The 26,806-nt window shown below is 38.4% G+C and overlaps 1 protein-coding gene across 2 annotated transcripts in view; it reads left to right on the forward strand.

Moving 5' to 3' along the window:
* Positions 1-13,672: 13,672 nt before the first annotated feature.
* The window catches only part of SLC24A2 (solute carrier family 24 member 2), a 219,582-nt gene continuing 206,448 nt past the window's right edge, over positions 13,673-26,806 (forward strand). For both annotated transcript variants that reach the window (XM_058672557.1, XM_058672558.1), the window contains exon 1: positions 13,673-14,740. In XM_058672557.1, the coding sequence (XP_058528540.1) occupies positions 13,811-14,740 (930 nt within the window). In that variant the 5' untranslated portion in view covers positions 13,673-13,810. The remainder of the gene's footprint in view (positions 14,741-26,806) is intronic.

A 26,806-nucleotide genomic window follows, 5' to 3' on the forward strand; every position in this document is an offset into this window, starting at 1 on the left:
GTGTGTGTGTGTGTGTGTGTGTGTGTGTGTGTCTTTGATGTTTTCCTTCACCAATTTCTGATAACTTTTGCTTATTACTAAATATTTGATGCTTTGTGTGTTTATTGTGAATGGGATTTCTATCTTAATTTCTCTTATTGTAAGTTAATTATTAGCTTTTTAATCTGCAAATATACTGAATTGAGATTGAAACTAAGATAGTAAGATTAATTGGTACATTAATATTAATAATTAATATATGACACTTTGTGACACCAATTATCATTCTGAATACCATCAATGAACAATAAAAGTTTTATTTTTATTTTTATTTATTTATTTTTATTGGAAAGGCAGATCAGATTTATGGAGAGAAGGAGACACAGAGAAAAAAGATCCACTGGTTCACTTTCCAAATGGCCACAGTGGCTGGAGCTGAGCCAATCTGAAGCCAGGAGCCAGGAACCTCTCTGTGACTCCCACATGAGTACAGGGTACCAAGGACCTAAGGCATCCTCCTCTGCCTTCCTAGGCCACAAGCAGGGAGCTGGATGGGAAGTGGAGCAGCCAGGATGCCAATTAGCACACATATGGGATCAATTAGGCAATTGAAGCATTGCTCTGGGAGCAGGAATAATTCTAATGACAATAGCTTTGAGAAGAATAAAAAAACTAAGAATTAAATTTAAAATAAGGACAAAACATATGCCCTGAAAAGTTACAACATCCTGTTGAAAGTAAAACAGATCTAAATATATTGAAAGAATTCCTATAGTTATGGATTGAAAATTTAGCATGCATGTAAGTACTCAAACATAGGAACACAGGCCCTGTCAGAATCCAAGTGACATCTCTACAGAAATTGATAAGCTGGGCCTTCACTCATATGAAAATGTGAGAAATCCAGAATAACCAAAATGATACTTAAAACTAAGATTATTGAAGGATCCACACTTCCCTACTTTTCCCCAACTTCAGAAGATGCTTCATATCACAATTCATGTTCAATATTGTCACAAAATCGTACTTATTCTCTATAGATGACCTAATTGCTAACTTTAAAATGGTGAATTTAATGGTTTGTAAATTCCATCTCAATAAGAATATTTTAAAGCTCCAATTCTCAAAAGGGATCTTCCTTTGTCAAGTATGTTACTATTTTGATAATTTCTAATAATGACATAATTTCAAATTTTTATTTGTGGTGATGGTTACATAGTTGATCAGGGTCGGAAGGGTTGAGGATTAGGGGAAAGTGAGTGAGACCATTGTCGAGTTTTCCTTTTTTCCTTCTGTATTTGGGGGGTAAGGAGGAGATCAGGGGAGATGTCGCACACAGCCTCCCAACTGCCTCAATATCCGAGGATGGAGAATGGCCACCTGATGTCATTCCAAGGTCTGCTTATGTGGTTTTCATAATTCTGAAATGCTGAAATGACATAACTTCTAATGTGCTTTTCAGCTATTGCATAAAAAATTGTCAGTTGTGGTACAAATGCAAATTTTATTTTTTATTTCACATAGGACAGAGGACAGAACAAATTGATCAACTACTCCAGTCAAGTGTTGGTAGTGAATACCTAGGCAAACAGAGACTCTAAGGTGAGGTCGGGGACCTGAGATGGATGGGAGGCTGGGTGAGACTTTTCCCTTTATCTTTACCTTTACCCTAAATACAGAAAAATATTAATAATAATGTGGAAACAATAGTCTTACCCATTTTCCTGTAGCCCTTGACCCTTTGTGCCCTAATCAACTACATAAAGATTATCAAAATAAAATTATTTTTTCAAAAAGAAATATTGAGTAATATTTTTTGATGATTATTTAATGAATAGTAGTAAGCATAAGCTACCAAAAAACACTTATTTTATATATTTATTCATTAGATGTGATTGAATATGATTTAGATAGTTGTAAATTAAATTATTATTTGGTTGTTTATTTAAATAAAAGTCACAATTCCAAACGTCATTCTCAACATTATTGGAATGTCTTCATACTGAATCTGTTTAAGTATATTTCACTAACACTATTCTTCACAAGCACTACCAACATTTTCATAGCATTTCAGTTCTTATCATGTCAACTTCCTAGGATTGAAGAAAATACAAACTTCTGACTCCACCAAGTATTGAATTTTTCATCTAAAGAAAATTATTCCTCTATATTTACATAAAGTAGTTGAAGTTTCATCAATAATTATTGGAGCTTTACTGCCTTGGTTTATTCATTCCAAAAAGTAGTGTTCATATATCAGTGAATGAATATTCAATAAGCCAGAATTATCAGTATAGATTATAATTGTATGTCCGTGTTGTTGATATTATTGCCTTTGGGGGTTATTTTTAAATACTCATTGTCCATTATTTATAAGAATTTTAAAATACTTTCATTTAATTTGTCTTGAAATTGTTCGCAAGTCAGTATTGTAGCTCAGTGAGTTAATCTGATGTCTGCAATTCTAGCATATCATGTGAATGTCATTTCAAGTGCCAGCTGTCCCATTTTTGATCCAGCTTTCTTCTGATGTTCCTAGGAAAGGTATAAAAGATGACCCAAGTATTTGGACACCTGCCATCACATGGGAGACTGAGATGGAGTTCCATGGTTCTGGCTTCAGCTTTGGCCAAAGCCTGCCCATTTTTGGAAAAAAAAACTAGCAGATGGAAGATTCTTCTGTCTCTCTCTTTCTGAGTAAGTAATTTTACCTTTCAAATAAATAAACAGATCTTCTGAAAAAAATGAAATTTTTCAAACTTTTAAATATTTTTTGCTTCACTAATTCTCCATGTTTTAAATATTTTTCTTCAGCCATGATTTTATATTTTCTTTATTTAAACCAAGATATTTAACAGAACTTGATTTTTGATCTAATAAAGTATTTAAATGTTTAACACTATCACCTTTTAATGGTATAATTTCTTCTTTATGCCCCACAGAATTACATGATTACTGCTTATTATATTTACCACAAATATTGGGAAATACATGCAGTCATTGCCAGAGGTGGACCAATCCACGGAGTTTATCAGAAAAGAAGATTTTCCTCCCCATACATACCTATGGATTCTCAGACCAAGGGTCAGTAACAGGAAACATTCTGAAGCAAACAAAATGTCTTTCAATTTGAGTTCCATGTGTAATGCTGTCCTGTGCAGTATAATACATCCCTGGAAAGCAACATCAGGGTAACAGAGGAAATGTTACATGTATTACAGCTCACTCATCACACAGAATATTATGCATCCTTTTAGAACATAATATTTCAGTAAAGATACAAATGTGTGCTTCCTTCACCACTTCAGCAAAATACCTCCAAATCAACAATAAAACAAAGTACATAGTAGGTAATTCCAGTTCTACAGCAACAACGGAACACATCGAGGAAAGAAGTAGTTTGAAACATTTCAAGGGAATATGACATTTAACTTAGAAAATTGCACAGGACCATAATTTAAAAGGAATACAGGTACAAGATAAAGGCATAAAAGATGCACAATATTTTTTAAAATCTCCTCTTATTTCCCCTTCCGAGGAAGATATTTGAGGCTATGCTTCATGCAGCTATCATAAACAAGAGGATTCAGGACACAGAGCTTTTAGCACAAATAAGAGACATAGGATTGCCTAGTGTGAGGACCAAGAAAGCTGTCAGGAGTGATACCTCCTTAGAAGGCAAACAAGAGACAGGGAAATCAACTGATGAATTGGAAAACACTGAGGTGAGATGGACCATTCCGTGAGAGTTTGGGATGAATCAGTCTAACGCTTGGCTGATAATGAGATTCGCATGATCAAACAACATAAACAGTATGCATCAATTTATTCAAAAAGTAATAAAACACTGAATATAGGAAGGGAAGAGGGAAGTGATATGCTGAGATGAAGCTTCAGGCATCATGGAGAGGATTTTGTAAACGTACAGACTCCTCCTCTTGCATAAATAGGAATTTGTAATAGCTAGAATCCAGATTTAAAAAAAAAATCAAGAAGTGACACAACAACCATGTGATTTGGAAATATGGTGATAAGTAACAGACAAAAACTTTAAAATGAAGGAGCTAAAACCTTTGAGTATGTTATTTTAGAAATCAGGAAGTAAGAGTTGTGGGGAGAAAGAACTGTAGTTTTTTTTTTTCAGTGTAAACATTGTAGTAATCATAAGGGCATCATTTGGAGCAGTTAAGGGGTTGATACATGTCAACCTCTCTTCTTATCTTGGTTCTAAAAAATCGAGAAGTAAAAAAGAGTGGCAGGAAAAAGAGAACCTATTGTTTTTATTACCAATTAAGAGAGGAGTTAGCCTGAACATCAGAATCTCATTGTGGGGTCAGGGGAGATCCCTGCACATGGTGCTGGGAGGTTGGGAAAAGCCCAACCACACCCAGCATGTGTACGCCTACAGCGGAAGATGAGGCAGAAAGTTGCCTCACCTCTCCCAGCTGGAGAAATGAGTAGAGACACGTCCATTTCAAGTTTATGTGTTGAACAAAACAAGTATTTTGCTTCAGCCAACGAAGACCAGAGGCATTGCAGCACATTCCTGCCCTACCTTTGAGGCTCCAGGCTCATCTTTTCCAGTGCTTTACCCCTCATTTGATGTTGAAATTCTCAACGAGTGTTAGATAAAGAATGTAGCTTTTAAAAGAAGGCAATATAAGCACAATTTTTGAGTTATTCAAAAAAGTCCTTGCCTGCTTTCCAAACGGGCTGTTTGCACAATACTTTCTTCTGTAACTTGCTCCATTTTTCCAGTGTTATTTATCCTATGCCCTTGCTGAGGTGGCTCTACCAGACAAGAGGGCACCCTGGAGGTCACTCAGGAAGTCTCCGCTGGAACCAGGAACACAGCCAAGGTTTTAGACTCCAAGTCCCTTGATGAAATCAATAGGCCACAATCTGTCCTGCTCTCAGCCTTCACTGGGGCCCTGTGTCTTCCTCTAGCGCTCAGAAGTCAGCAAGATAAACTGGGTGTTGCAAAGAGAAGCTGCATTTTTATGCTTCCTGGGCATTTAAGCACAAAAAATTTCCAGTTCTTAATGTAAAAATAATGGGCATTCATCATTTCTCCCCCCTCCTAAATAGAGAAGAAAGACAAATACTTTGCATGGATGGCTTTAAGGAGCCATGGCAGAGGCCACTATCAAAGCGAAGAACTCTGTGCTTGCATCCTTCTGCCTCACAAGTATTTTTTTTTTTCTGCATTTATGGTTCTTATTAAACTGGAAATGAAAAGCCACTGGCTGAAAATCAACTTCATGCAAAGGACAAAAAAGCCAACTTGGATTTGGAGGCATGTGGAGAACATTTTTAGAGAACATGAGGAATTTATGCTGACATTTACACCTATGGCTTTTAAAAATGCAAAACAGACTGCCTTAGAAAATAACAGTATCAGGAGTGGAGAAACTCTTTCCACCAAGGATCCTTTGGGTAATGTATAACATCATGGGTGAGGCATACAAAATCAATAACTTAAAAATTAGCCTGCTATACATATGTTGAATTTTAAGTAGTGCCTGCAGTTGCCTTGGCAGAACTAAACCAAATTATTTCACAAGATCTTATGTGACCTGTAGGTCAGACATCCCATTTTCTGTTGGATGGATCAGTGGTAGAACAAATGATGTGAACCAGCAAAGTATGAAATCTCAGCAAGAAAATTATAATTTGTAGTGAGGAAGTATCATATATATACTATGAGGAATAACAGAAAAAACTTGATCTTGACAGCTAATATTGGTTTTCAAATGAGAGCGTTTTGATATTAGAAAAGTATTTAACCTCAGGAAGACTCAGTTTCTTCACCTATAAAATGGGAATCACAATAACAGTGATAAAACTCAGGAGATCAAAGATGGTTCATACTAGATGCATGACACATTCCTCCGCTTTTCCTTCTGTGAACTTTTGTTACCCATCGTGGCAGTCATTAGTGATAGCCACAAAATCGGCTCATCCTTCTGCCAAACACATACAGCAACTCCAGGCTCCTGATTCCCTTGAAAATAGATACAGCCATGTGATTTGCTTCAGCCAATGAGATCGGAGCAGTCATGATAGATCATTTCTAGGCTGCAGCTTTAAAAGCAAGGACAAGGGCCCGGCGGCGTGGCCTAGGCGAAAGTCCTCGCCTTGAAAGCCCCGGGATCCCATATGGGCGCCGGTTCTAATCCCGGCAGCTCCACTTCCCATCCAGCTCCCTGCTTGTGGCCTGGGAAAGCAGTCGAGGATGGACCCTGCACCTGTGTGGGAGACCCGGAAGAGGTTCCAGGTTCCTGGCATCGGATCAGCGCGCATCGGCCCATTGCGGCTCACTTGGGGAGTGAATCATCGGACGGAAGATCTTCCTCTCTGTCTCTCCTCCTCTCTGTATATCTGGCTGTAATAAAATGAATAAATCTTTAAAAAAAAAGCAAGGACAAGATATGCCATGCATCTTTCTTCTCTGTGGCAGCAATTGGTGGTGTTCTAAATAGTGACCAGCTTGGGACCAGGAGTAAGACTGATACAGCAAAATTCACAAAGAACAAGGGAGCGAGAGTCAGAAATAAAAAACTTCGTTGCTATAAGCCACTGTGATTCTTAAATTTTTTGGTACTCCAGCATAACATGCACACTCCTGATTAGTTCATTCTCCTTCAAGTCATTGTAACTGACAATAAATTATTAATTCATCCCCTGATGAGCACTGAACAAGTGCCAGTCACTACGCTGAATGCTGAAAAATATGTATACTGATTCTTGCCATAGGAAGCTCATAGTAAGGGAAGGAAAGTAGGGTTGTTCATAGGACTTTTGAAGATAGCTCCAGTTGATTCTCAGGCTTAGCTAGTCAAAGCTGGGAGCCATGGTTTTCATGCACACCAAACCCTTCCTATGCATCCTGATTGACTGGAGGTTTTGGTAACCGAGAATCTAGACGTTATAATAAAAGGCAAAAGGAAAGGTGGTGTCTGTGGGGAGAATGAAGAAAGAGATGGTTACATTGACAAAATATGAACACTTTACCTCGTCCCTAAGTTACCCACAATTTCCTGACTCAACTGTCCTTCTCTTGTATTTATTGGATCTTCTTTTTAGACTGAATATCAAGACCAAAACAATATAACATTGTAGAAACTATAGAGCTAGTTACTTTTGCAGATTTCCTGAACCTTAGAATAAAAAAACAAAAGCAATGGATTTTTAATGATGAAATCATAGGTATAGTGTCAACTGGGTATGTTGTTTTAGATGAGGGTAATAGTATATTCCAGTACAATTTTAAATCATACTATCCTAGATTTCTCTGTAAAAATGATTATGGGTGCTTAGAAAAAAATATTGGCTAATACCCCCTTGGTAGTTTTATATAAAAATCTTATGTTTAAATATGATCCCAGATTTTAATAAAAATGATTATTTTTGAAAGGATCTTCTACAGGATTAGAAAGGAGACTACCATTCTTGGAGCCCATGTTGTGGCATAGTAATACTTCCACCTGTGGCAGGGATCCCAAATGGATGTGGGTTCGTGTCCTGGTTGCTCCACTTCGAACTAAGCACTTTGCTAATGGCCTGGAAGTCAGTGGAACACAGCCCAAGTGCTTGGGCACCTGCTATGCATGTGGAAGACCTAGATATATCTCCTGAATCCTGGCTACAGTCTGCCTAGCCCTGGCCTTTGTGGCTTCTCGAGAAGTGATCAGTAAATACCGAATCTTTCAATCTCTCTCTCTCTCTCTCTCTCTCTCTCTCTCTCTCTCTCTCTCTCTTTCTCTTTCCTCTCTCCATCTCCTCTATCTCTCTCTTTCCCTCTTTTTGTAATTCCACCTTTCAAATAAATAGATAAAGCTCTTTTTTATTTTTTTAGGAAGAAGCCTACCATTCTTCAGTAGTAATTACCAAGGACTTCCACAAACACAAATCTAAAGCAAATAGAAGGATAAATAAATAAATGAATAGATAAATAAATAAATAAAGCAACTGATGTTTCTAGTCAGACGACTAAAAAATAAAGTGATTCTATAACAAATACCTTGAGATTCAGTCATTGGTCATATAAATCTGTTATCAAAGGAATCGATCAATGCCTCTTTTCAATAACTCAACATTTGGTGGAAATGAGCTCCCTTTTCTTCATGAATGGTTAAAAACAAAGTGTAGGCAATATTATGCTGTTCTTCTGCTGCTTTCACATTGTATCACTTTGGCAATGACAGACCATACCTTTCTCGGATACTATTATGATTGTAGTTTCAGCCTTTCCAACTGTGTTGGAAGTAGCTTGCTATGTTTTGATCAACTGACAAATTTTCAGTTCAATGTGGATTTCATTGAGATCCTTTGAAGCTGTGTGTCAAACACTGTTGGTTTATATCCCTCCTCTCCTGCTTATAAAGAAAATTATGATTGTCTAAAAGATGACTGAATTCAGTTAACATACTCTTTAAGGATAGACATTGTGGCATAGTGAGTAAGGGTACTACTGCCTGCAACACCTAGTATCCCATATAGCCGCCAGGAGAAATCCCAGCTGCTCCACTTCCCATCCAGCTCCTTACTAATGGCCTGACCAAAGTGTTTGGGCCCCTGACACCTCATGCAAGACTGAGATGGAGTGCCTGAGTCATGGCTTTGGCCTAGTCCAGAGTTAGCTGTCACGGTCATTTTGTGAGTGAATCTCCTGTAACTCTTGCCTTCAAACAAATAACCAAATCTAAAGGAAAAAAGTGATATTTAATGTTAAACATACACTCTTCATACTGCCTTGCAGCAGGTTATGACCATGTGAACAAGTTGTTGCCAATGAAATATATGGGGGATTTTGAGAATGTCCCTTCCTAAACAAAAAGATAAAATTTAGTAAGGGGCTCTTCTGCCGTTCAACATTTAATCCCTTCCATCACCCTTCCTGAAACATTAAAGTGATACTGAAGTTAGCAATCATTTGTAGCCATGAGGATAAAAACTTTGCCTTAGGGGCTACAGTGGTGACATAGCAAGCTAATCTTCTGTCTGTGGTGTCAGCACACAGGTCCTTGTGGGAGACCTGGAAGAAGCTCCTGGCTCCTGACTTTGGATGGGCTCTGCTCTGATAACCACAGGTATTTGGGGTGTGAACCATCTGTTGAAAGATCTCTCTCTCTCTCTCTCTCTCTCTCTCTCTCTCTCCATCTTTCACTCTGTCCTTTCTGTAAGTCTGCTTTACAAATAAAAACAAATACATTTTTTAAAAAACAAAAGCAGTTAAAACCTTGCCTTACAAAAGACAGAAAGAACAAAGGTCTGGGTTCCTCATAGCATCACTATTGCACAAAACCCAGGCAGGTTGCCTTTCAACACATTCACAGGAGAAAAGAAAAATCACAGAGGATGAATTTCTATTAAGTGACCCAAATGCTTATCTGCGACAGAGCTAAACTGCAGACTCAAGAGAACGTCATTCTCTTTTCCACCACATGGAGACTTGATGTCATCTCTAAGCTGTAGAAATGAGCAGAATAACATTTATAAAATCTTGGTAACAGTGGTAGGAGGCGGTTATGAAAATATGTCTACAGTTCTTTTTTTCCAGGCAGATCTTTGCCACCCTTGCCCCCTCCCACATGAGCTCCCTCACCCACACATCCTACCACCACGTGGCCAGAGACACCCACTGCCTCAGTGAAGATTAGGATTCCTAAATGAGGAAGGCAAAGACAAGGGAGCCATAAGAATGAAGCCTAATTAGCCCGAAGTCCAAATTGTCTATGCTGTTTTCTTTTTTTCTAAAAAGAGTTTTCAAAACTAATGGTTTGCTTCCTTCTCAACCACTCACAAAAACAAATCTGATAGGTTGCTTTTAGTGCCTTTTTTCTGGTTATGCTATCATTATGAATTTATAGCAATATTGGTTTGTTAATGCAATTTGTTATCTTCTTTGGCGATCAGATTGGCCTATTTCAATTGTTCTATGTTTATTTTGACGTGACCCTAGTAGTAAATGGCACCTTCCTTGCTTCCTACCAGTATGTATAGAAAAAACGATGGCATGAGGGAAAGAAGGAAGTACGAGCGATGACTGATCCCGAGTTCAGGATAACTCAAGCCAGTGCCACTCCATGTGGCTTTATGCTATACTCTTATATTTGTATATGTTTGAAGTTTTCCAAAATAAAAGGTAAAGGTTTTTTAAAATTAACCTTTTTATTTTATTATTTTATGAGACAGTTCTATAGGCTCTGGGATTTCCCTTGCCCTCTCCTCAAATCCTCACTCCCACTGATTTTCCCCATATTATTACTCCATTACAGCCAGTAAAGAGAATGAAATTCTACCATTTAAAACCAAATGATCCCAACTAGAGACCATCATTATGCTTAGTGAAATAAGTCAATCCCAAAAGGACAAATATCGTATGTTCTGATATAAGGCATTCTTCACTCAAAAATAAGATCAATACTACTTTTGCCACATCTTCTGGGTTTTTATATTTTTGCTTTATTTTCTTTTCTTCAGCCCATGGCTTTTAAAATACGATTGTGAAGTAACTATCAAGACAACAGTCTTGAAGTCATTGTTGGCAGAGAAGAAGAGATTTTCTTTCTACCTTTCTTTTCTTTGTTTCTTTCTGAGAGATTTCTATGTCCCCAAGTCCACCCTTGATTCAAGAGTGAGCCAAGAGGTCTGAATGATGTAGAGCCAGATTCTGAGCCTCAGGGAGTGAGTTTGGGGGACATTCCAGATGTTATTCCATTTGAGGGGGATGAGGGAATTCTCAGCGTTGGGATGCAACAGAAGAGAAGGGGAGAGAAGGAAACTTGTGCCCAATGGCCTTAACCAAGAGGGCCAGCAGATAGCGTCGGAGATGACCACAGAAGGTTCCACGGCACCCAGTTTGTCTTGTCCTCCCATTCCTTGGTCCAGTTCTTGTCTTTAGTCTAACGTGCCTCACTCCGTTTCCGGTGACCAATAGGCTTTTTCTTTCACTGTAGGAAGGACCACTATGTGGGGAATCCTGAAGCCAGAAACCTGTCAGCGGCTGGAAATGACACTTCCCAGAACCATGAAATCAAACAGTAATCTGCAAGACTAAAGACCCTTTGGTAAACGCCCATTCACACTGAAGAGTCCGGGCACCCTTCACCTGCTTGCTCGCCCTGCAGTCCTCCCGGCCCTTTCATTCACGTCTTTCTCCCCATTACACAAGACATCTCCTGCCAAAGAAGCACCGGTTCCTATCACTTCCAGCAGACTACGGGAGAAGAGGAGGTGCGCAGCATAGGTGACCCCAAAGTTGACAGCACTTTCAGGCTTTAGAAATCTGGCGCATCACGCACCTGTACAATTTTTCCTGTCTGACCTTGCTCGCCTGCAAATCCTGACCCCCATCCCCACTGCGGAGAAATCTCCTAAGAGACCGCTCGCTGCCTGCGTTGCCTCTGCGCCCAAGAGGCGTGGAGCCCAGGACTGGGGAGCGGAGCGCGCTGCGGCCCCGCTCCCCGCGCACAGCCGAGAGGGAGGGGCCGGAGGGGCCGGGCCGCGCCAGACGCGGAGCGCAGGGCTCACAGTCGCTCAGTCTCCTCCAGAGCCCAGCCCCGGCCGGCGAGAGCCGTGACCAGCGCCAGCCCGAGCCCCGGGGCCTCGGAGCTGGGAGGCTGAGGGCCAGAGAGGGCGTCGGGCCGAGGTTCCCAGTCTTGTGCGCGACCTCCTAGCGGATCCCGGTAAGTGCGGGAGGCTGTGCCCTGCCAAGCCTCCAGTGCATGGCCATGATGCTCCTTGTCCCCGGCTCCGGGTGGCGAGCATCCCACTGCTGCACCGTCAGACTCACAGGTGGATCTGCGGTGGATGTAGGTGCCCCAGGCCCCGCCAGGAGTTAACCAACTCTGCTCCGGGGCGAGATTTCCGTCCCCTTGCCTCTCCCACCCTTGCTTGCAGCTAGGGATATGAGATGTGTAGCAGGGCCTGCTGTCCGGGGAGACCCGCGGAGGGGCTCTCCCCTTCCCCAACCTCCCACAAAGGATCCAGCGGCGTAAGGGCCAAGCGCCTCTCCAAAAGCATCCCAGCTGCCAGCTCTCAGGTGCGGCATCTGCCTTCTAGTTTATATTCCTATTAGCCCACCAGGGAAAGTTTGGGACTAAGAAAGGCAAAGTTGGGGTGCTGCTGGGGGCACACTTTGCCTGCAGAGAGAGAGGCGGTTCTCGCGGAGCGGAGCAATGGGCTTGCCAGGAGAGCTGGAGCTGATCTTCCGCCCCGGGGAGTTCGGTCTGTCCCTGCCAGCAGCCGGGCCAGGCATTGTGAGAACCCTGGAGTGCTCAGTCGCTTAATCTTTCTGGTAAGCGCTGACAACTGCAGTGAGCCAGAATGTGTGTTGGGTTTGGGTTATCTCAGGAGGAGCTGCGACTCAACCTGGTTTGACCTGGACCAGCTTGGCGCTGCGCACCACAGCTTGAGCTAATCCTGCTGTTTAGGTAGCGTGGGTTTAATTAGCTTATTTTACACCTGAGATGATCTCAGCGAATGCCTTTGAAACGAATTTGTTGTTGTAGAAGAGGAAAGCAGTGCTTTGAAAGAAAATTTCACAAAGGAACCTATCAGCTGTCCTGGCTCAATTGAAATATTCCCCCCTTCCGTGGGATAGAGAAGGAAAACAGGCAGTGTAAGGGCTTTGGGAAGTAGCTGTAGATGAAGGTACTGCTGCTGCTGACATGTTGTTTATGAAATATGCACTTGGTCGCTAGAAATAGCCTACTTGCTATTTCACTGCATTGGGATTTTGATTTACTAAGCTATTTTAAATATGGACTAAAGGTTTCTTCTCCCAAAAAACCTTTAGCTCAAAACAAGGTGTACTAAACAGATAACTTATTCATGTCACCAGAGAGTCCTTTGGTGAACTTATATTTTCTAAAGACTACTTTTCTGCAACTGATTTAAGAATGCTCTTTCTAGGCAAAGAGGAAAAAGAGATACTAAAGTCTTTATGTGTACAGAAAATAGATATATTTATTTTATGTTTATTTTCAAAATATTCGACCCCTTCCAAATAATAGATTAAATCAGGAAAATGTTCCTACCACTAGGAATTACATAACTGAAGTAAAGGAAAGCACCATGAATAATTAAATAATTGTCATCAATTATCTGGATAGTTCTGGAAGAAGAGGGACTTTTTAAAAACATGTTAAAGGGTTACATATTTTGTTACATAAGATGTGATAAATTCATAAGCTTTCACTTATAAAATGTTCATACTTAGGCACATCTGTTTGATTTACTCCTAATGTTGCACCTTTCAAAATGTTTATTTGGCTTTATGCAGCCATGGTTGTAAGTGCCTACTATAGGGCATGTTTTTTTTTTTTAAAGATTTATTTTATTTTTATTACAAAGTCAGATATACTGAGAGGAGGAGAGATAGAGAGGAAGTGGAGCTGCCGGGATTAGAACCAGCGGCCACATGGGATCAAGGTGAGGACCTTAGCCACTAGGCCACGCTGCTGAACCCTATGGGGTATGTTTTAACTCATCTTAAAGCAATCCCAGGTGGTAGATGCAATAATTGTTCTGATTTTTTTAAATGGGGAAACTGAGCGAGAGAGGTAACTTACCAATACAGCGGCAGGTTAGGGCTTGATCTTACCTGCAAAACTCCTTGTGTAAAAATAGTAGGAATTTATAATTAAATATTCTTGTTTTTCATTTTTATTTAGGCATAAATGATAAAAATTTCCCACGAAGACTAAGAAGTCCTGATTGCAAAGTGGCCCACAAGCACCATTAACTGTAAAGTAAGGAGAAGTATGAAAGGACCATCTATCTGAATCTCAAGTCTGAGAACTGCCACACCACCAGAAGATCCAGGATGGATTTCCACCGAAGCCCCACCATCACGGCCCTTGAGAAATGGGTTTCCGATGAATCACCATCTGACTGCAGGAGACGTTATAATGTCAGGAAAAAACTGAAGTGGATTCGAATCTTAGGCCTCTTTCTGGGCCTGGTAGCCATTAGCACTGTCCCATTTTCAATCAGTGCCTTTTCTGAGACAGACACACAGAGTATAGGAGAAGCAAATATTATCAATGGCCCCAGGGTAGCACATGGTTACCATCACAGAACTCTCCTAGATCTAAATGACAAGATTCGGGATTACACTCCACAGCCAGCTCTTTCTCAGGAAGGCAAATCTGAGAACAGCACAGATCATGCCCAAGGAGACTACCCAAAAGACATCTTTTCCCTTGAGGACCGGAGGAAAGGCGCCATCATTCTTCATGTCTTGGGGATGATTTACATGTTTGTAGCCTTAGCCATTGTCTGCGATGAATTCTTTGTTCCTTCTTTGACTGTCATCACTGAAAAACTGGGCATCTCTGATGATGTGGCAGGCGCCACCTTTATGGCTGCAGGGGGGTCGGCCCCAGAACTCTTCACATCTCTCATTGGGGTGTTTATTGCTCACAGCAACGTTGGCATAGGCACAATTGTAGGTTCAGCAGTGTTCAATATCCTCTTTGTTATTGGCATGTGTGCTCTGTTTTCTAGAGAAATCTTGAACCTGACGTGGTGGCCACTCTTTCGCGATGTGTCCTTCTACATTGTTGACTTGATCATGCTGATTATATTCTTCCTGGATAACGTTATCATGTGGTGGGAAAGCTTGCTTCTCTTAACTGCTTACGTTGGCTATGTGATTTTCATGAAATTCAACGTCCAAGTAGAAAGATGGGTGAAACAGATGCTAAATCGCAATAAAGTCGTCAAGGTGGCAGCACCAGAGGCCCAAGCAAAGGTTGGTGATGGAAGTTTTTCTATTGAATACTTCTACTGATTATAGTACTGAATGTTTATGTTTTTAAGAACAGCCTTTTTTTTTAATGTGGTGGTGTTTGGAGCTGGACTGGATAGCATATTGAATTCTGCAGTTCTGTGAGAGCTAGACCAACATGACAGTGGGCACAAAGATTCTTGTAGGAAATTCTTGTAGGAAATTCTTGTAAATGTCTACTTAGTTCCCAAGCTATTTGATTCAGAGTAAACCATTGGTAAATATAGGTTACATAAGCATCCCAAAACATATTTGGCAGCTGCCTTTTGTTTTCCAAAACCAGGCACAATGAGTTTGTGAAAAATGCTGTCTTGATGGGAAAGAGTATATACGTGGCTCTTAAACTGCAGCACTTTTTCTTTTGCTATAAACCCATGATAGTAAGCACCATCTTCTAAGGATGTTTATGGAAGAAAAGTTTGCTTGCGTCACCCAAACTGCACCTTCAGGTCTGCAGCCGAATCCCAGCAGGTCTGGTCATTAGAGTGGGCATAGTCATTTTCCTTGATTCACATATCAGGTTTAATATCACCTAAGAGGCAATGTAAAGAGCCTTTGGCCAACCCTACCATTGGCATTTGTGTTGTAATGGTCCACTCACTTTGCATACCTTGATAAACATGACCCAAAACATATTGTGATGGAACTTGAGGGAGGCATTTTTAAAAACAACAATGGCCCTTAAGATGAGAAGCAGATTGATGAAGAGCTTAAAGAAGAAATTGATCTGTAAAAATGTCAAGTATATTTTAAATAATGAATAAGCAATGCCAATAAAAATTTTATCGTGCCATAATGCAGTTCTCATTCATAGCTTGCAGTGGAATATCACCTTTGAATATGATTTTAAACAGAAAACCAAAATGCACAAACTTTTCATCTAGCAAAATTCTCATGTGAGCAAGAAACAGATACTTGAGTAGGGGGTGCGATTTTTAAACAGAAAATAGGGGAAAATAACATTTACTTAGCCATATTTACAAATACCTTTTGTAGTCGAGTTATGACCATTATCTTTGTAGTTGCCATGAAATGGAAACAAATTGTAGGGGGGAAAAAAGCCCATTGGTTACATTTCTGTGTATTGCATGCAAATGTTCTGTGTCACAGTTTTTCTAACATTTATCTCAGTGTATGGCTGGTTGTTAAAAAGTATGATTTAAAAATTCACTTAGCAAAATATATAGCAAAGCAATGCGATATAACAACTGAGTGTTTGTCCTTCGGGGATTATGAGGCCTCTCTCTGCTCTTGGAAGCCAAAAAGTTGATACCTCAGAGCCTCCTGTCAAGCCTGGGTGGTTTGCATTATAATCTGTGTGATTGTTCCAATTAGTATCTGGAATGATTTTTCAAGGAAAGGTATATATGATTTCTCATAAACATCTTGGGCACATCAATGGTAAAAAATGGTTTTGAAGGTGAGTATCTTTGGCTTTGGAACACTGCAGGGACAATTCATTAACCTGGAGATTTGGCTGATAAATACATTGGCAACACAGTAATCCAGTGGTGTATGTGAGATTGCAGCAAGATTTTGCATTCTAATTTTAGTGGAGAAAGAATTGGTTTCCTGCATTGGGAAATAACTTTAAATGTGGATTATTAAAGTTGTATTTAGTCATTTTTCCATAATTTATACCAGTAGTTCAACCTGAATGCCTCGATATTTGTTATTCAGGGTCAAAACACTGTGCTATACTTAATATTGTGTGGTTTTTAATTTGGAAATTCTGGGTTAAACCTAACTAAAATAGAAGAAAGTTTATAAACATAACTGTTTTTTCTGTTTCTGATTCCCCCACACAAATGTGTTGATTATATTAATTTCCTTTCAATACCAAAGAGCTCTAATTCAATGTGTTTAGTAATTATTATTTTGTTTTTGATACCCAATGGGAGTAAAGGGTTTTTTTAAACTTGTTTGGCAACCACAATATTAAAATACAGTCATGTTAGATGAAACAGGATGATCATAACATGTTTTCCTCCAGGAGGCTTCACCTTACCAATTTCACTTTTGAATTGTTGCTGGAAGATATTTTTCCAGCGGTTACAGCCTGTGTGCTATGCCCAATTCAAGAATCCTATGGTGGTTTGCTCTCCAAGTTCTGAACAGTTAGGTGTTTCAAACAAGGATGCATCCTGAATGTGACCATCAACTCTCTGGACAGAGAGTTGATTTCTAGCTTTGGAGCCCACATTTTCTACGGAAATCAGTGCCCCTGATATAATCAAAGCATGTACAAAAACAGACCCTTGGCTGATTGTGACCCTCAATTGGATCTTCATAGAGAGGAACGTGCTGCAAGCATGTTTTTAGATACAGTCACCTTGGAGTCTTACTTGCATTCACTTTTTTTGGCATGAGAGTTTGAAAAAAATTGAAAAATACATTTTAGATATTCTTTTACATTCATCAGATGGTCCTTGTTACAAAAGCATCAGTTCTGCCAGACTGAAGGCAATGAAATATCTTTGAAATTACTTGTTTCATAACAAGTTGAAAATTGTAATTTGGTTCAATTATTGATGCTGCATGTCGTGGGGTAGATGTGAAACATGGGGAAATTTAAACTGGTATTTTCCTTCCTCATTAAAATAGCATTGTTGTATCATTTTTATTTTATTGTTATTACTACTATTTCTTTTAGTGATACTATAACATTTTTTTAATGGTTGTGACAGGGGAGACACTGGTGCTTTGATTTGAGAAAAAGGGGCATGAAGCTGTGTAATAAGCCCAGAAATCTCAGATAATTTATTTAAACTCTCTTGAGTCTCAGTTTCCTAATTTGGAAAATTAGAATAATACCTACTTTATAGGGTTGGGAAAATATTGAGGGAAGACATTTATGTTAAACATGAGCAATCTTCTTGGTAAATGTAGACTATGCCATAAATGTTAACTTCTTTCCTTTTATTCTGTTCTTAAATGAAAAGTGAATCATTACAAATTATTTTAGATGTAAGAATTACAAAACATTTTTCACAATTGAATTTATTCCAATGGATCATTGATTTTAGCAGGCATTGTGTCTTTCAGAGGCATATAGTATCTGTCATATTATAAATATAAATCTTAGTTCATATATAGTGGTTATATGGAGTTCAAATAGACTCCAAAGAAACTTCCAAATGACTTCTTGAATTTTTTGGTGTAGAATATTACTGAAAATAAATAGGCCATTTGCTGGGGTTTAGAAGTGACTATGCTAAGCAGAGCCTTTTTTTTTTTTTTAGAATGTTTTTATTTATTAATGACTGGGACTCTCTCTGAAAACTTCATCCATAACTGGTTGGGAATAAATCTGAATCCTGTGGGAGTTGGATTTCAGGACACTGAATTCATCTTACTGTGTACCTAGCTGGACTCCTGGGATCTGCTGATCTGCTGTGCTAAGGCTGCCATTGGCCTAGAAAGCAGCTGTCCATGGTATTTAACTTCTTAGTCTTGACACTATAATCTGACAGCAAGTCGACCTGGTTCTAATAAAGGCAATGATCTAAATAAAGATTGGTAAAGCTGGGTAGTTGTAAAACTAAACTCCTTAATAAGTTAGGTGTGTCTTCCTTTATTCAATTTGTATATTCCTGAAAAGTTGTAAACAGACTTTTGCAGTTCAAATTGTTATTAATATTCTTGGAAAAGTCCAAATTAGAATAATATTATAAGTATTTTTATACAATAAAGTATTTCTTGTAAGATGTTAAGCCATAAATAATTTTATAAGTACACATGTATATCCCTAAGCCTGCATAAGATACAGAATCTTCTTTTCAAAGATTTATTTGTTTTTATTTGAAAGGCACATTTACTGGTTCACTCTCCAAATGGCTACAAGGCTGGATCTGGATTAGTATGAAGCCAGAATCCTGGAAATTCTTTTCAATCTCCCATGTAAATGCAGGGGCCCAAGAATTTGGGCCATCTATCACTGCTTTCTCTGGCACATTAACAGACAGCATATCAGAAATGGAGTAGCTGGAATTTGAACTAACATCCATTTGAGATGCCAACCCTGCAGGTGGAAGCTTAATCCGCTTTGGCACAGTGCCAACCCCAATACAGAATCTTATAAAACCCAAGCTTCAAGCCTTTGCATGTCTGGTAAATAAATTAGTAAAATTGCTGTCCAATGTTTATGGAAGATAATATTACCATGCAATACACAAAAAGATGTAGTTTTTTGAAAGATGTGAAAACTGTAATTATTCTCAGAGAAACAAGTTTAGGTGTTAAAAATTTTTACCTAATGAGATGCTTACAATGTTCTGTGCTTATTTGGTGACACCAAATGATGCAATTTTCCTTGTTTTGTTTCCCTCTACTAACTTACTACACAAGATTAAGAGAGAGAACAAGGCATTGTAGAGAGGCTGGTGGAGTTTAATATACACAGTGAAAATCATCCTTGAGGTCTTCTCCTGGGTACTCTGAGTTTCCTGGCAGGAGACCTACACATCGCAACTCTTTCTGATAACCCAGAGAACCATACCTTCCCCCATTCACTACCATCCCCCTTCGGTTTTCCTCTCCCCTCTCTACCTGTTCTCTCACTTCCTTTAATATTTTGTGGAGGGTGGAACCTACTTATTTGTATTTTTTAGCAAAGAATGAGATTATTGTGTTAAGCTGCTCTCTGGCCATTGAGAACACACTACCTACAGTGTAGATTTAACAGGTTTAGTTATTATTTTCACAGTTTTGATATTTATTTCCAATCTTCCTTTGTTTTATATTAGTTTCTAATAAATGGAATATAACAGCATTTTTAAAATTCAATTTGAAAATCATTATCCTTTACAGGAAAGTTCAGTTTGTATTGATTATGGTTATATTTGGATTCTTTTTTATTTGTTCTGGTCTGTTTCCTTTATACTTTTTCCTGAGTTTTTTTATTAAATTGTTTCCTCAATCTGTTTTCCCCTTAGATGCTTTGGAATTTACACACTTCTTAGTGTTTGCCTTAACATTTTAACATGTATTTGTATTTTAACTCACCATAGTACAAAGTAAATTAACACCTTTACATTTAGCTGAATAACATAAAACAAATCTTGGAATGCTTTAATTCAGTTACCTCTTCCCCACTGAATTATCTTCGAAGGTTGAACCTTTATGCTTTGTAACAGCTTTATTGAGCTTTCATATTTTGAACAATACAAAGCAGACAATTCCATCCTTCCACCAATCTTTACCTTTTTACTTACATTTTTGCCAGTTTCTTCTGCTTATTTCTTTTTGTATGTCAGATCTTCTTTCTGTGATTGTTTTCTCCACCCCTGTTGTTCATCTGTCAGTTTCCGTAACAATAATATGTTACGAGGAAATACTCCCAGTTTTTATTTGCTTACTTCTGTTTTGCTGTGTTCCTGCAAGATTGTTTCAGTGGGTAAAAGATTATTTTCTCATTGTTAAAACCCTAGCAATAGTAGTCTGCTGTCTCTGAATTCCATTTTTACTGCTGTGAAGACTGCTGTCAGGGTTAATTCTATTTCTTTGAAAGAAATCTGTCTTGTGTATATGTCTGCCTTCATGGTTCTCTTTGGGTTTGGTGTTCAGCAGTTTCTGTGAGGTATGTCACTGTGATTATATCATTTGTGGAACCTTGTTTGTAATTCATTAGGTTTTCTGTATTTGAAGATCAGTGCGTTCTATTTTGTGTCTATTTTATGCTTCTTGTGGAATTCCAATAAGATAGATCTATAGAATCTCACCCTATCTTCCCTGTATTTTAACTTCTCAACTTTTCTGAGATCGTCACCCTGATCATTTCTTTGCTCCTACTTTTTAGTTTCCCTTTTCTCTTTAATTGTGTCTATTCTTCTCTATTGTTCATTCACTGAGTCTCAGTTCTAATGACTATCTTTTTCATTTCTACAAGTTATAGGTTGCCTTTGCCAAAGCTATCCAGTTGATATTCATTGTTTCTTGTTCCTTCATAACACTCTTAGTGCATTATTTAGTTCTTTTAAACATGTTAAATTAATTTGTTTTATATAACACTCTGACCATTTTAATGTCAGTATCCTTCAGGATATAGTTCATTGTTCTATTGATTCTTGACATTGTGAGATTATTCCCTTGTGTATAGTAGATTATTTTTAAGGATTTTGAAAATATGTTTCTTGGAACTTTACATATGGGGAGTCATTGAGGTTTGAAACTTTCCAGAGAAGTTTTCTGTTATTGCATGACAGAAGATCACTACCACCCTGGAATCATATCTGACATAAAAGTTTGAACTTTCCTTACTCAGGTGCTGTGAGTTCAGACTCCAAACCCACACAGAGGAGTCTGTAGTCAGAAACTCTGAAGGAAGATTCTTCTTTTGTCTCTCCTTCTTTCTTCTTATCCCTCCATAGTCCTAAAATCAATACCAAATAGGCCTAGTTTACCTTCTTCCTTCTCTACATAGTTTTTTCCTCTGTTCACTCTAGGCTCCAACCCTGCCTCCCCCTATCAGAACTCACATCTGTAGCTTCTACAAAGCTAGTCCCTTTATTACCGGGAAAGGCAAATATCATAAACAATACAGACACCTCTGGATCTATGCTTACTTGATGTTCTATGTTCAAATAAGTCTTTTATTTCTCACTAACATAATTGGATGTTTAAAAAATATATCTAAAACCACAATATTCCATATTTTGGGAAGTAATGTATTGAAAGGTTTTTCTCTGAATGTTTGACCCATCATATTGCCAGAAACATATATTTTAGCCTGTGTACTTGTCAAAAGATTTTGCATATAGTAAATGACACTGAAACGGAATTTTAGTGACATACTCTCTGAACGCTTAATAGAGCATGACAGTTGTAGTAATACTCCTCATCAGTAAGTAACCTATCAAGAGTAAAATTTTCAGTCAAAACAAATCCAAGAGGTGATTCTAAGAAGTTACATGGGGCCTCTTTAAATTTTAGATTTTTCTTTTGAGTAATATTTTTAATAGACACTGGAATAATATATTCATTTTATCAGGTTGTAAAAATACATAAATATAAAATTTTATATAGCTTACAATCTTTCCATTATACCATCTAAAGATAATTATGTAGATTTTTTCATACATTCTTCCAAACTCCCTCTACACACACACATACACATTTATATATCTGTATATCTAAATAAATTAGATATGCACATCTTAAATTTAAATTTATCATGTTAGATTATACAATTTTAACTCATCCTAATTAATCTTGGCCTGTTATGAGCATTTCCTCATGTCATTAGTTGTTCTAACATGTCATCCACTGTTCAGTATTGTCAAAATATAAAAAAGCACTTTCATTGTAAAATTTATTGCAATATTTTTCTAGTATTCTAAAAAAATGCTACACCAGACAGCCTCACACATGAATCTCTTATTTTGTAGAAGTAGAAATTCAATATCAAAGTAATGAGCTTCTTTGTTTCTGCCACATTGCCACATACTTGGTAATGTTATATGTCATAATTTTTAATGCTTTCAATTTCATACATAACCTATACCATTTAATTTACATGTCTTTGACTAGGAAGTGGCACTTTGAAACATATGTTTATGAAGGATTAAATTTTTCTTTGGTAAACTTCCTACTTCCTATGTGTCCTTTATGTCAATTTCAAAACTCACTAAGATGACTCATTCAAAATCTACAAATATAGTCCAGATTCACTAACAGGAGCTCTCATCCATCTCCCCAATTTCCCATCTAAATAAAGCCAGAAAGTGTTTAAATTTTTGCTTTGTGCTTTAGTGGTTGAATTTTTTGAGGAGGAAGCCTCATGACCAAGGAATTTGAAGATGAAATTCCCAGAGACAAGAATATATCCCCTGAACATATGACCTTGAGGGATTATGCACTTCCCCAAATTCCTATCTCTTCATCTGGGAACTAGGAGATGTGACCAGAATTACTGAGCAGATGGATTTGAACTTGTCACTGCTGCCCTCGGGAGTTCTACTATTTACTGTGTGAAGTATTCTAACCAGGCAAAGTGGCAATCCACTGCATGTACATAAACAGAGGACCAGAGCCTAACATACCCAGCTCACCTAACTGTTTTCTTGAACTTGTTTACCTGTAGTACTTTCGTGAAAATCATTTAATTGACTTGACCCAGCAATGATTTTAGTTTAAGCACAACATGAGATACGGCCCTTGTAGACAGATGGCAAAGTACTGCGTGGGAGAAAGTCATTTAAAGTTTATTGCAGGATGCTAGAGCTCCTCAGCATTTGAAGCTGTGGCAGTGAAAACTCCTTGGCAGGTGTAGCCCTGCACTGCTAGTCTATCCAAAGCAAAACAAGAGAGGGATCTGACAAGTACATTGTGTTTAATACTAGGCCCTCACTATAGCAACTTTCTCAGATATCGTCTCCATCCACAGATCTGTAATGTGAGGATCAGGAAACACAAATGATTGCCTAAGGTCAAACTTTAAAGGTATTAAAACTGCATTTGAATGTGCATCTGTCAGATTTCAAAGTGCATGTGAGCTTGATTTCACCTGTGAAACATGGGGAAAATTTGAACTGTTTTTTCCTTCCTCATTAAAATAGTGTTTTCAGTGTTTCTCATTCAAAATTTAGTAATAAACACAAGGTAGGCCTCCAGGACTTTTTGCACTATTCTCTTTACATTGGTGACTTTTACACATTTTTTAAACTATGACTCACACTAAAAATTATGGTTTTTATCTCCACCAAATACATCTGTGTACATACTCATATAAGTAAATATGTAAAACATATAAATGTTGACATGTACATATAAAAATAAAATCTAGGTATGAGACTCTTATATATTTCTCCTATTTTTTATTCAATTAAGGAATGTGGATTTCAGCCTTCTAAAATAATTTCATGGTCCTCCTCCTCAGAAGGTTGTGACCTGAATTTTTAAAAATACCATGCCAATAAATCTTGTTTGTTTTTTTTTTTCATTCTTCCTCTGAGCAGGGCTGCCCTGCAAATAGTGTTGGCTATGTATTGTACAAGGGCATCTGTCCCATCAAGAGGATGGATAAGAGCAAAAATCCAGACATCACTCTACTGAACAAGCTATTTCCTAGTGTTGAGACCATGGCTCCCCAAAGGAAGTAGTGTCCTTTCTGAATTCAAAAAAGCATGCCCTTTTGGCTGGAGTTAACTTTGCTTCTTTTCTTTCAAATTCATTTTTTATTTATTTGGAAGGCAGAGTTACAGAATGAGAGAGAGAAACCTTACATTTGCTGGTTCACTCCCCAGATGGCTGCAACAGCTAGGGCTGGGTTAGACTGAAGCCAAGAGCCAGGAGCTACATCAGGGTTTCCCACAAGGGCTTGGGCCGTCTTTTCCACTGACCTCCCAGTGGATCAGAAACAGAGCAGCAGGATCTCAAACATGTGCCCACATGGAATGTGGATGTTGCAGGCAACAGCTTCAATAGCTACACCATAAACCAGTGCCTTATCTTTGCTTCTTACTCTCAATTTCTTGTTTTACATATATTTATATACATATAATTTCAGAACCATGTATACAAAGGGACCAATGAATTCATGTAAACCTGTGCTGATTTTCATGGTTGAACTCTATTATTTAGAGCTGAATCTAAATATCTTTGCAGTTTTTCTTCCCCAAGCAAACACATTAGCGATGTCCAACTGGGTAGAAGTGGCTCTCCAGCCAATGCAGATTCCTGAGGAGGCCAGCACCCATCAAACCATGTGTTGCTCTCAGATTCTGACATAGATCGACTGCAGGATGAGGAATGCATAGATCACAGCATGAGCTTGCTGAGCCTCAGTTCATCGTTGGTTCCAGTGTACTTTTCATCAGGTAAAAAAGAAACATGGGTGAAGTAGAGAGATTATGAAATCAAAGAGAAGCAGAAGCTTGACAAGAAGGTTAAAGCTGCATTTCAATTAGGTTGGTTTTCTTTTTATGAAGTGCTGGAACAGTAAACTGAAAGATACAGCCATGGTTCTTATACTGGTACAAATGTGTAGATTTGGGAGGGTCTGGGCACCAGGCCATATTAAATGCAGAATACACAATTTTAAGGAATGCACCCTGAATTGTGCATTGGCAGGTACCAAGCTGGAGAGATGAAGTTTTTTCATCCACACACACAGGCTACATTACCCTGGAAGAGGCAGCTCCTCTGTGAAAATAAAGGAGGTGGTTTGTATCCAAGATCTCCACCCCCCACCCTTGCTCTGATAGCTGTTTCTGTGTAAATGAGAGAGAAATGACCATACCTGTAATTATGGATTTACCAGTAGAAGAGACAGTCAGATAATGAAGCCCCAAACTTTTCTTTTTGGTGGTTTTCCAATTAAGATATCCAATTAAAGTTGATTAGTTCTTTTGGTAGGAAATAAAGACTTCTTTAACCAACCATTGGTCCTTTCTAGAAAGAGTCAAATGAATTTTTGGTGCTGCGTAACTTTCTGTTTGACTGAATGATGGTCATTGAGTTGAGCAGGCAGGACGCAAGAAGGAATACAAGTTTGATCTTCAGCTGTCCTGTCTTTGTTGCACTACACTAGGCATAACCAGGTTTTGTTTATTGTTTGTTTGTTTGTTTGTTTGTTTTTGCCCCTACTCGCTGCTAACAATCGAATTTATGTTGAACTTCTCTTATTTTAGGTCTGTGGTGGGCACAGCTTATAGGAGTAGTCCTTGAACCTGTTCTTTTGTTTTCTAAGGGAGAATATGATATCAGTAGCAACAGTGGAATTGTTTGTTTCCTCCAGATTTGGGAGGTGGTATGCTTTGCTAGTTGTGTAATCTTGAACTGTACTTGACCTCTCTGGGTTTATGTCATTTACCCATAAACTGAAACTTCCCTTATGGGAAGTGATACATTTTAAGTGATACTGAACAGTAGACATACTCAGCCGAGTTTCATCTATGCACTGAATTCCTTTCCTGCTCTCCTGGCCCTCAGATCTACCTCTCTATAATGTTTTCCTCCTGGATTATCTGGGCCTTGCCTCAAGTCCTACATGCCCGCCCTATGCCTTCTTCATCACCATATGAATGTACAGTTCCTGATGAATTCCTAACTGATAGTCAATTCCTCAGTGTCTGAACTTGAACCCATTTTTGCTTAAGTGGGTTCAAGAAATTAATAAAGGATGATTTTCCTCCTTCATTATATACATTATCATTATTTAATATTGACATTAATTTTTCACTTCTATACCTCAACCTAGCTATACATTATGTGGATTTGGCAGCATCAGTGTTTTCTATCCTGGACTGAGTCATTCTCCTTGATTCAGTAAACCAGTCAGTCCCATCTGCAGTCACTGGCATCTTGTTTGGTGTCATGGGATAGAAGGGCAAAGGGCACTTAATGCTTCAAGAAATCAATAGTGTTGACAATAAGTCAACATAATAGCAAAAAGTCTGGGCCTGAATCAGTCACACAATCTAATGGCTTCTATGTTAAAGTCAAGCAGAAACTGACAAATATCCTACTTAAGAAGCAGGAGTCATTAGAAATCCTCCAGTCTTTCAAACTCACAAATGTCAAATGTCAGGGTAGATAAGCACCCTCAGTTGTAAAAGCCAGATTGTTGCAGCTGTGAACATAGAATGTCCTCCTTGTCTTCTGGCATCAAAATTTCTGTGTTTAACTTATCACAAACTTTTTAAAGATACAATTTATTTACTATGGAATTCACCTTAAGGATTTAACTCAGTGGTTTTTAATATGGTCAGGGATGAATAACATATGCACTATTGAATTTTAGAACATTTTAATCATATCAGAAAGAAACCTGTACTCAGTAGTAGTACCTCTCCATTCCTCCCTGCTCCTAGCCAACAGTTTACTTAGTCACCATAGATGTCCCCATCTTTTTACATCTGCCTCTTCTTATTTAGTGTATTTTCAAGATTCAACCATGTTGTTCCCTTTTGTTGTTGTTGTTGTTCCCTTTTTATGAGCAAATAGTATCCCAGTATACAGAATGTTATTTTGTGTATCTATTCATCAGTTGATGTACAGTTAGGCTGTTTAAACTTTGGGCAGATATGGATA

This window comes from Ochotona princeps, chromosome 14 (genome assembly GCF_030435755.1).
Source record: "Ochotona princeps isolate mOchPri1 chromosome 14, mOchPri1.hap1, whole genome shotgun sequence".
NCBI classification, from domain to species: domain Eukaryota; kingdom Metazoa; phylum Chordata; class Mammalia; order Lagomorpha; family Ochotonidae; genus Ochotona; species Ochotona princeps.